This window comes from Helianthus annuus, chromosome 10, assembly GCF_002127325.2.
Source record: "Helianthus annuus cultivar XRQ/B chromosome 10, HanXRQr2.0-SUNRISE, whole genome shotgun sequence".
Lineage (NCBI taxonomy): Eukaryota > Viridiplantae > Streptophyta > Magnoliopsida > Asterales > Asteraceae > Helianthus > Helianthus annuus.
Genome location: NC_035442.2, coordinates 48,337,134 through 48,349,440, shown reverse-complemented (window position 1 = coordinate 48,349,440; position 12,307 = coordinate 48,337,134). Strand labels below are relative to the sequence as shown.

The 12,307-nt window shown below is 35.1% G+C and overlaps 1 protein-coding gene across 1 annotated transcript; it reads left to right on the top strand.

The window, feature by feature from the left end:
* The first annotated feature begins 8,873 nt into the window (after positions 1-8,873).
* On the top strand, positions 8,874-10,753 carry LOC110881572. Its single transcript, XM_022129788.1, has 5 exons — positions 8,874-9,159; positions 9,259-9,401; positions 9,927-10,205; positions 10,281-10,635; positions 10,725-10,753. Exons 1-5 carry the CDS (start codon positions 8,874-8,876, stop codon positions 10,751-10,753), a joined length of 1,092 nt encoding a protein of 363 aa, XP_021985480.1.
* Positions 10,754-12,307: the final 1,554 nt, after the last annotated feature.

Below are 12,307 nucleotides of genomic sequence, written 5' to 3'. Positions count from 1 at the left end.
TTTATGGGAATATAAATTTACTTGATTATGGATAAAAGCCCTAATAAAAGAGGCACTTTTAAAATCTTGAAAAGATACTATTTATGGGAAATAGAAAATTTTTCTCCGGCAAGACTGGGTATGGTGTAGCACACTCTCCAGCTTGTCTAGCTTGTCTGGATATACTGAGGTTACCTCTCCGGCGCGAACCGAATAAGACGGGGTAAATAATATGTCAAACCAGTGACAAGATTTCCCTAAATAATATCATAACCTGATATCTGACTTGTTTTTGGAAATATGAATCTGTTAAATACATTGACCTTATAGAGGGTATGTATATTACAGCATGTGAAATATATGATTATCTATAAGGAATTCCAAAAGTCAGTTAGGGATAAAGCACAAGCATAGGTGTCAATAATAAATCTAGATTTCTTTATCAGGAATCTTTTGCGTATATCTTTAATTCCGATATCAAACATTATTTACCTCGTAACTCGAGCGACAATAATAATAATAGGAACCCTTTAAGTTGAGACACCATAAAAAAATATAAGAATTTCCAATACGTTACCATAAACTATTAACGCAAGTAAGAAGCATGTAAAGTTGTGCTAATGCACAAGAAAACACATTAAACTTAAATTATACGTCCACAGACGTTAAAGTATGTTACACACGACTTCCTTTGGAAAATATAAAATTGGGCACGACGACACCAATACTAATTCCGTCAGTAGAAGAACTCCTAATCAAAAAGCGGCACTTTGCCACATAATCCTACAAACAATCTGAATTTTGCTGAGGTACGTTGGAACAATATTTCACAACCATCGGTGCACAGTTTAATTAGAGTCATAATTATTAGCACTACAAAAGAAGTCATATACCTTTGCAAATCCCCTATTTCATTTCATTCGACATTCCCTAGTAATGTCACTTAACACCGGTTATCACACAGAAATCCAGGAAAAGTTCTTATATTTCTATCATAGTAGCAAATATTGATCCATTTCATTTCTTGGAAAATCCACACGTTACACATGCACTGTTTGTTACGCATGTGGTTCAATTGAGTTATGAATACCATAGGAGGGCATCATTCCAATTTGTTGTTTTATCAAAAGTTCAAATATCATTTCGCTATACTTGATCTTTGCATTATAAACCGCGTTTTTACAAAGTGATGACTCTTTAATATCGAATCAATGAATTTTGAAAAATTCGATTTTTTATTTTGAAGGGTATACATGGTTTCTGTTGTGATCATGTCCGAACTTCCTTATTAAAACTCGTTTTATTCAAACCCAGTTAACTTGCTCGCAATACGTAGTCAATTCAAGGTCCCATATGATATTTTTAAACCATCATATTCAAATTCGAAATAATCCCAACAAGCACTTTATTTCTCTTAATCTATAACATGCTTTCTTGGCCTTCAACTTTACTAAATTATTTCTTTGATCACGATCACCTTGTGGTGACGTTTTCACAAAATCTGAAGCTTACGCTAGTCTCGGATTTAATTATTTATTTATTTATTTATATTGAATCCGTTTTGTTGATTTATTCTATACAAGCAATCTTAACACAATCATGTGCTAAGATAATGATACACAAATTTATTTCATATTTCAGTATATCTCTTAATAGTTCTTACAAGCATCAATTGAGCCTTTCTTGATATTTATTGCTTTATCATCATTGATCGAAAAACATTATATAAATTTAAAATATAAATTTTATTGATTATATATGGAAACTTACATAAGTAATTACCTTATTTACAATATAGTATTCCTATATTTAAAATTCTTGTTAAACCATTAAGGTAAAGAATTTATATTTTTACGTATAAAATTATGTTTGAGGTATACTCTCATTTAAGTTTATATTTAGTTATTTATTATTGGTAATTAATATTAGTTTTATTATTAGTAATAATATATTAATAGTGATAGTGTTAGTATTATTTTAAAATACTAGGGTTATTGTCAGGGGCAGATATTGGATAGCCTAGCCTTAGTTAGGCATGGATTGATCACCCATGCTTAAACAAGGCAGTACTAATATCCAACCATGATAATGACTAGTTAATATATATAAAAATATATATACTCTATACTGTAAGGAGAAAACATATTTTCATAAAACAATACAAGAATTAGAGGGACGAATAAAATTATCTAAATAACTATCTAAGTAATCATGGACAAGACATTTTATAAGTAATTGTTCATCATGATTAATATTCCACAACTATTAAATACTTATAGAAATATTATTTTAAAATATTAAAATATCAAATGTTATTTACTCAAACCAATATTTAAGTAGTGTAAATATATATATATATATATATATATATATTATTTTTGACATATTTTATTTATTAAATAAACATTATTTTATAATGTTAATAGTAAAAGTAATCTACTATAGTAATCTAGACAAAACAGTTGTTATATACTGTATTCAAACACAATAATAATTTCACATTATATAAATACTATATATTATATACGAATACACATTTGGATCTAAGTTTCCTTTTACATAGATTACTATAATTGAATTGAATAATGTGAACTGGGCTCCAAATATAAGTATTTACTTTTTACAATACCTCTAATATAATAATAAATATTATATAAATTTGACTAAGCACTGGGCATAGGTGTATATAAATGTATATTATTCAAGGAAAATAAAATTTTTGCAATTATGTATTAAAAAAATAATACACTAACTCTATTGTCCTTTCGTATCCTTGCAATTCACTCATCTCAGCACATTGATTTTCTCATATCATAATTTAATATTTGACAAATCGTTTTCATGCTTTTATTTCATTTTGAACTTTTCAATTCTAAGTCTTCCTCAGTTGCCAATCAAAGTAAGTTTTCTTTTGACAAATAAATTTTATTGACTCTAAAAGTCCTTCACATTCATTTTAAAAATCTATTAATCATATATCTTTTTGTTTGAACCTAGTCACTTTGGAAATTATATCATTTCATCTTATTCATTTGACATTGATTTCTTAAACTAATTCAGTTGAACCATTGAATCCTACCTATTGTACAACTCCAATTCACAAAATTTGATATTTTAGTTCTGTGTCATCTACCTTAAATTTGTTTTTATTGAGTAAAATGACATAAGTCTAAAAGAAATATCGTAACCCAAATCTCGAGGACGAGATTTAAAACAAGGTGGGGAGGATGTAACATTCCTATTTTTAGATAAGAATTATAGACCACTAGTAACTAGTAACTAGTTTATCTTAATATAAATATTCCACCTAAATAGTTTTAAAACACTATTTTATATAGTTGGTTGAAATATTATATTAATTAATTGGCCTTTATATAGGTGACCTTTCTAAATAAAATAAAAGTATATAAAAACTTATATTATTAGACGGGTAGATTACGGGTAAGTTGACTGTTAGAAATATGAAGTACCTAGACGGGTTTGGTGACCGTCTAATAACTAAATTATAAAAATATATTATATTTGAACCTACTCCATTTTTAATAAAACTTGATTCAAGTTGTAGATAAAATTATTCTCGTTCTAAAGACATATTCATTGTTTTATAAAACGTTGTATTTTAGAAGTTATACGCGCCAAATAAGTGAAGCAATTGAATTAATTATAATATATAAATTAATAAAATAATAATAATAACAAAGATCTACGTATAATAATAAAATAAAAAATAAAAGAATTTAAAACTACATTTAATTGAAAAGAGAAATTGTGCACGTGTGATGGTGTGCTGTGTAATGCATGCAATACGTGGAAAGCAAATACATTAAATGGAATCTTTCTTTTAGTGTAACCTTCAAGTTTAAGTTTCAAACATACAGTATAAATAGGATGCTGGTGTATGCTTTCAAAATTGCTCTCTCCTTCAAAATTTCGCCCAGTCTGTCTCTATATATATTTTTATTTTAATAATTTACCCCCATAATAATAATAATAATAATAATAATAATAATAATAATAATAAAGCCCTGCCCCATTTTAAGTGTTTTAACTCCCGATCACCGCTACCCGTTCCGATTGATCTGAGCCCCATAACGCATGTCAAGGCTCTGCCCGACTAAGTTCGTTAGGGTTCTGTCTCGTGACATCGGGATAAGGTTGAATTAGGGGTACTATACTTACCACAAGTGCATTATATATTTTTAATAGCTCAGAAGTTATACCCAAGATTTATACCAGGAGGTTTTCTAGTTGAACCCTAAAGTTACAAAGTGAGTCCATTCTCTTTTCTCACCATTTTATTTCCTTTTTATGATTCACCCAAAACTATTATTTATTATTTTATTTTATTTTGTCAAATAAGAAACCCTATTTGAGACCCCCAAGTAATCCTGCACAAATCCTAAAATTTTCAGAACAATCAGAATCATGATCAGAGCCCCTAAAACTCAGGGGGCATTTCCCATTCGATATTATCATCACAGTTTTACGTGTAATTCGAATTTAATCGATCTGTCGACTCACCAAGGCTATCAGGACACCAAGCAACCCTATGCTGAAATTGGACCCGTCGCGCCACGCGAAGGAGACAGGTCTCCCTGTCGCGACACGCGAAGAAGACCATTTTCCATCTATAAATAGAGGGGTGTGGGACTTGCAATTCTGCGTTGGAACGACGAATAAATTCGTTATATACACTGAGTTATAGCCGTTTTTCTACCAAACACACACAATCCCGAAACGCTGCTACGATACAAGGTATTAACTCAATCGCTGCTACGATTTAATGTCCGGTCGATTGGAACTATCCGATGAATGTTTAAGTGCTGCTCAAATTGGGTTTATACTTTGTCATTCGTCGTGATTCCGACAGGATGTTTGAGTGTCGCCTGAACTCGGGCTATACTCTGTCGTTCGTTGCGAATCCGCTGGATGTTTAAGTATAGCACTTTGTCATTCGTTGTGAGAGTTTAATCTCGTGAGTTATCGTAAATGTTGTATTAGTTATTTACCCAGTTTCGTGTGCATTATTGTTATCAGGCTTATCAGTAGACTAAGCACTACCCCATACGCTTACAATCAAAGTAGATGCTAATTCTCAGAAGAATTTGAATCAGGAAGCTTGTTAAATCAATACTGCATGCTTATAATGTGAGTCATTCTCTTTTTATCAAATTACTTTCAAAACGCTATTTGCTTTACAGTTATAATTACAGGGATTAAGTCTTTGCAAATCTTAAAGTTACTGGCAGTAAGTGGGGTATTGTGCACATTACTGTTGTTTTATCAGATTAGGTGGGCGTACCTAAGTCATGATACATGTCACTTTTAGGTGAACGGACCTAAATAGTGATACACGTCACTGTTGGGTGACAGGACCCAATGGTGATATGACCACAGTCATAGATCCGGTCGAATGACAACTGGACCAGATAATTATAAGATATGGGCAATTGTAATCGCTCTTAATACTGCAAATTATAACAAATGCATCGTTTTAAGTAAAATGAATGATTCACTCAGTATTTCCCTGCTGACAAAATCTTTTTAAAACGCGTTTCAGGTAATTACAGTAGATTGTAGATTGGAGTAAGAGATGGATAAGGCACTGAAAGGCTTCATGTTAATGCACTTTTGGGTGATAAGTGCAAGGCTTCAACATTTAGGGTCTTTATTGAACAATGTCCAAACTTTGTCCCTAAGAAGTTCCTAGGGAGAGCTTTGTCCAAGGTTTGGAAAGAGTTTATGATTGGAAAGAGTTTATGATTGGAAAGAGTTTATGATTGGAAAGAGTTTGTGATTGGAAAGAGTTTATGATTGGAAAGAGTTTATGTTTAGAAAGAGTTTATGTTTAGAAAGAGTTTTTGTTTAGACAGAGTTTGTATAGACTAGATTTGTCTGAGTTTTGTAGCAAAAACTCTGTGCTTGCTTTGTGCTTTATGTTTAGTCCGAGCTTTCTATTTAGTGTGGAAAGTCCGGGTTTCACCTTGTATATATACTTTAATATGGAATAGACAAGGAAACGATTTCTGTGTGAATTTCTGTGCCCTAATCATTCTCTTTTGTCTGGCGGCGCTTTGTGTGAGTGACGTCATTCATCTTCATCAAGAATACTCTGTGTATTCTTGATTTCTCTCTCAAATCCTTGCATTCTTGTGTTCATCTACAGTGGTTGATCATCAGGTGGATTCCGCACACCTTTTGGTTGCTTTAGCTGAGTGAGATCTTGGATTAGGAGGCCTTACAAGTGGTATCAGAGCAGTGTGCTCATACTACTGTAGGTGTTCTTAGTTTGAAGGTTTTGGTGAGATTAGTTCATACTTTGATAGGGTTTAGTGAGATTTTAGTGAGTTTTTGTGTGTTATTCATGATTCTTCATTCATTTCTAGTGTTTGGATGATGGATTTTGAGTAGTTTAGAGAGTTTTTAGTGTTTTCTTCATCTGGGTTTTACAGGGGTTTTTGTTCTTGTTCATACAGAGCTTTAAAGGAGATAAAGATTCTGAGTTTTGATCTTTGGAAGCTTGGTCTGAGGTTTACACTTTGTGTTTGTGTCTCCGGGGTATTATTGAACCAGTGTGTAGTCACATTGGGGAGATACTCCGAAGATTGGTTCCTTCTGAGGTTTGAGACTTGTCTGAGTTTCAATTCATTCAGTCTGAGCTTTCTCCTTGTCTGAGTTTTCCTTTTAGAGTTAATTGAGTCTGAGTTTCCTTCTGGTTTGGTCCGAATTTCTCTTGTTTAGGTAATTGTGTCTGAGTTTTTATCTTGTCTGAGTTTATTTTCTAGGTGTCTGAGTTTATTTTGTTTTTACTAGGTGTCCGAATTTCTTATTGTTGAGTCTTAGGTCCGAGTTTAAAGTCTTATACTAGTCTGAGTTTTATTTGATATATATTAAAGTGAGTCCGAGATATTTGATATATTAAAGTCCGAGATTTTTTAAAAATATTTAGCCCGAGTTTTTCACTATATTGTTGAGTCCGAGTTTGTTTTAAGTGATGTATCAAGTCCGACTTTGAGTCCGAGTGTTAAAAAGCTTTGAGTCCGAGTTTTAGATACTTTTATTGTCTAGTCCGATTTCTTTTGTTTTTAAAAAAGTGCTGTCCGAGTTTTATTCTAGTAATTGGTCCGAGTTTCTTCTTAAAGTGTTATCCGAGTTTAGTTCTTTAGTCTAGTCCAAGTTATATTATATTGTCTTGTGTCCCAGTTTCTTTTTTTTTAATATATAGTCTGCCTTTTTCTTTTGAATTTGAGTAAGAGGTTGTTTCATTCCAATACATAGAAGTTTTTTTAATATATATAAGATCTTGAGTCCCACTTTCTTTTAGAATATATAAGTCCGAGTTCCTTTATTTCAATATTAGAATATATGAGTCCGAGTTCCTTTATGTATAATACATAGTGTCCGAATTTTTTAACATATAGAGAGAGTCCGAGTTTATTTTTTTATATATATAAGTGTCCGAGTTATTTTAAATGTTTTCTTGTGTCCGAGTTTGGTTAACTTGGAGTCAAAGTTTGTTTTAAAGCATTTGTTATCCGAGTTTATTAGACTTTCTTGAGTCCGAGTAAATCTTGAGTCCGAGTTTATTAGACTTTCGTGTGTCCAAGTTTTTAAATTTAAGTTCCGAGTTACAGAGTCCGAGTTTTGTTGTCTTCTTCATCAAGTCCGAGTTATATCTCTTGTTTTGTCCGAATTTCTTAGTTGGTCTGAGGTTAAACTCCTAACAGTCTAGTCCGAGTTTCTCTGTTGTGTTTATTTCAGGTTTCTGTGATCCGGGGTACACACTCTGACTAAAGCTCACTTCACTGTTTCGAAGTTCTCTGTTGTTTTCTAAAATGGCCAACAACAATCTGACTACAATGGTGCAAAACCTCAAGCACAATGCTGAGGTAGGAAGCAGCGACAAACCTCCTTTGTTGATCAACGAACTTGATTTTCCTGAGTGGAAGGAGCGTTTCGAAAGATATGTTCGAGCAAAAGACATCAAAATCTGGTTGTGTATCGTTAAAGGATGTGGAGCTACTCCAGTACGTACGTTGACGATTGATACGTATCTGGCTCTCACAGACGATCAGAAGAAATTCTATGATTGTGAAGAGAAAGCTATGTCAATGATAACGATGGCAATGACACAATCTATACTTCATACGTTCCGTAAGAGAAATAGTTCAAAGGAATTATGGGATAGTATGATCCAGCGATATGAGGGAAACGAAATGTACAAGAAACGACGTCTCGAACGTTTGAAGACTCAATTCGTTGTGTTCAAGGCTCTGAAGAATGAATCTTTTGATGACACAGTGAATCGATTTTATCATCTGCTGAGCGAACTTGATAGAAGTAAAGAGGGTATCTACACTGAATTCGAGAAGGTTGAGAAGTTTCTAAATTGTCTTTCGAGAGAATGGAATATGTACACCGCTTTGATCAGAGAGGGTGTTCTCTACGAAGAGCTTACATTGGAAGAAGTTGTTCAGAAGCTGAGGGGTTACGCTTGGAATATGGAAGATCAAGCATCTGAATTCGAGAAGATCCAAGATCCTCAGTTGTATAAGGCTTCGAAACCAACGGATAAGGGTAGTAATGGTGGAGTCGGTGTTGCTTTGTATTCGGAGAATGAAGGTCCTGCGAGTGATCACGCCTTCATAAGCAACACTGTCAGTTCAAGTGGAACAACCAATTCAAATCAAGGGATGTACTCTTCTAGTGGCGCTCATAAATCTCAAGGAACAAGTGTAAACATTCCTTAGATAGATGCAAGCGGTTTGAAGTTGATTGAAGAAAATATGGGTCTGTTGGCGTCCTTCATGACTGCCTACGAGAACTTCTGTCTTGGGAAACTCGTTGAACCGTCAAGTCTCGATGAAGACTTTGATCAGATAGATCAAGACGAGATGGAAGAACTTGATCTACAGCTCAATATGGCACTGTTAGTCCGTAGAGCGAAGAAGTTTCTGCTGAAGACGGGTAAGAAGTTCATAGGAGGTCAGACAAAGACTCGAATGGGGGTCGACATGTCTAAGGTAAAGTGTTACAACTGTGGGATCTACGGGCATTTCGCACGTGATTGTCGAAAGCCGAAGATGGAAAGATCTGACAGAGACAACAACTCCCGAGGAAACAATTCAAGACCTCAAAACAATGCATCAAATGCTGCCTCCAACTCAAGTGCTCGTTCAAGTGGGTCTGAAAATACCACACCTTCGACAAACAATGCTATGGTGGCTCAACCTTTACAGAGTGTGACTGAGCCTTATGACTGGGGTTGTGCTTTGGAAGACATCTCAGGGGCAATTGTGTCACAGGCATTTATAGCAGAAATTGTGAATGAAGAGGTGTATGAAGAGGTTGTAGAAGAGACTAGCATTGAGGAGCTTGCAGTTGTAGCTGAGGTTATTGGGGAAGAATTGGATTCGGGGAATGTTACTGAGAATGAAAGTCCTTCGATCGAAGAGACTGTTGAGAAGCCTAGCAAGACAGAAGATGGAGAAAAAGGAGAACGCTTTGAATTCAACATCTCCACAGCTGAAATGCAGCAATTTGCGGATGCAGAAGCTAAAAGGTTGGAAGAAAATTCCGTGGAAAATGAGACTTGTGCATTCATGGCTGGCATTGAGGTAAAATCATCTTCTGTAGATAAGCGATGTGCTAGATGTGTTGAGTTTGTGACTAAGATTGATAGATATGCACTTCATAACACAAACTTAATTGCAGATTTAGAAAAATCCAGAGAACTCATTGCGGTTTTGTCTACTTCGGATAAAGAACACCGAATTAAGATAAAAGCGCTGAAAAATGATATCTCTGAATTTGAGAGACTAGTGGCTAAGGGAAATCTTAAAAATCAAGAATTAAAATCTGAACTTGAAACAAGTCAAAATTCTGTTTTGGAAAAGAACAAAATCATTTTGGAAAAAGATAATCTGATTTTGGAATTGCAACGAAAGATTGAAAAGTTTAGGGATTCATCTGAAGTGATGAACTTCTGTATTAGCAGCCAACGTCTCAAAGAATCTGCGGAAGAAATGTTTGGCATTGGTTATACCAAGGTGCCTCCTCCGGTAAACCATAACTATACATCGATGCCAAGCATCGATCCTGAATTGGCAAACTTTGTGCCAATGACCCCTCTGACAGTTGAACCACAAAGTGAGTCAGAATCTGAACCAGATGAAGTCACTGACTCAGATCAGTCGAAGAAGAGTGGAATTTCAAAGAAAAATGAGGTGAACCTTGAAAACATTGAAAATTTGATAAGCAACAAGATTTTAGAAATTTTCAATCAAGTTCAAAATGAGAAGTCAAAACCTAAGTCACGTGGGAAAACTAAAAAGACTTTGAAAAATATCCCTAAAACTGAGTTTGTTAAAGGGGAGGATTTTGTCAAAGAAGAAGTAAAAATCAAAACAGGTTCCAACTCTCAGTTTGTGAACCAAGTTTTGAAAAATTCCAACAACGGCTCATCATCTTCGACCGATCATGAGGAACGTCCGAAGAACGCTGCGAAAATTCGCAAATGCTACAAGTGTCGTGGGAAAGGACACTTAGCAGCAGACTGTCCAGATGACAGGGGTAAATCACTTGTTGATCCTGCTCAAAGGAGACCTTTTGTTGACAAACCACAAAATGAATCAGTTAATGTTGAAAAGATAAATGGTAAAAATCAAAAGGTTGAGAAAAACAAAGTGATTAAACAAGAAGTAAAACCAGTTGTTAAACCAAATGTTAAATCACAACAAAATCAGGATCAAGAGGAGAAACCCGCTGTTATTAACCGTGGGGACAGATCAGAAAATGTACCTCAAAGACATGATACTCGTGAGAAAACCCCTCACAGACGACAAAATCATGTCACCTTTCAAGGCGTTGAGAATGACATACGTTCTGGAGGTTCGAACAACAACTATGCTAGACCTCATGCTCAGAACAGATTCGTGAATGATCGAAATGGGTCACCCCCCCCCCCATTTCCAAATCAAAGACCGCATTCGGATAATCATCCACGATCATTCTCAAGACACGAAGATGCTCCTAGATTTGGTAGGAATTTTGAGCCACCCAGGAATCAAAATTTCAATTACCAAAACTATGGAAGCCGAGGGTATGGAAACTCTGGTTATACCAACAGATCGTCAACTCCGTATAATCCACGATTTGCGGGGACTCATTCCAACAATTTCCGAAATGGAAATGGTGGACACAGAGGCGATGATGGTTATTTCAAAGAGTTTTCTTATGTTGACGAATCAGGACGACCCAAGACCATCATGGCTTGGGTCCCACACTCTAACTAAATTTTTGTTGGGGAGTGTAGGAGCAGCTGAAGAGGGCTATCTATATTTGGTATATCGATAGTGGCTGTTCCAGACACATGACAGGAAATAAAGAATTATTGAACAATTTTAAACAATTTCGTGGTGGTTATGTGAATTTTGCCGGTGAAAAGGGTGGTTACATCACCGGTGAAGACTCCGTGTCGAATGGAAAAATCACGCTGCACAAAGTGAACTACGTTGAAGAACTGAAGCATAACTTGATGTCGTTTTCTCAAATCTGTGATAACAAGTTCACGATGCTGTTCACTGATAAAGCTTGCTTCGTTTTGCGTCCGGGTTTTGTTGTTCCTGAAGATTGGATCGTTATGAGGGCTCCAAGGGTGAATAACACATATGTCATGGACATGCGCCCATTGGTTAACTCATCTGCTCCAGTGACTTGTCTACTTTCAAAGGCGACTGAAGATCAATCGTATCTCTGGCATAGAAGAATGGGCCACGTGCATCTGCGAAAAATGAACCACTTAGTGAAAAACAACTTGGTGTTGGGGGTTCCTTTACGTAGTTTTAATATGCACAACAAATGTGAATCATGTGAAAAAGGAAAAATCAAACGAAAGCCTCATAAACCGAAAACAGTTAACTCAATCCAAAAACCACTTGAGCTGCTTCACATGGATCTTTTCGGCCCAATCCATGTTGCTAGCATTGGTGGTATGTCTTATTGCTTAGTTGTCACTGACGATTTCTCACGTTACTCATGGGTATTTTTCTTAAAAACAAAGGATCAAACCGCTGGTATTTTAAGAGATTTATTCAAATAACTTGAGAAAAATTATTCACTTCCTATTAAGAAAATCCGAAGTGACAACGGCACTGAGTTTAAGAATCAGTATATGGATGAGTTATGTCGGGAAATGGGAATCATTCATCAGTTCAGCGCTCCATATGTTCCTCAACAGAACGGAGTTGCAGAACGGAAGAATCGTACCCTAATTGAGGCTGTCACACCCCTAAAATACCACCTAGGGAGTGTCCGTGCTAAGCGTGTG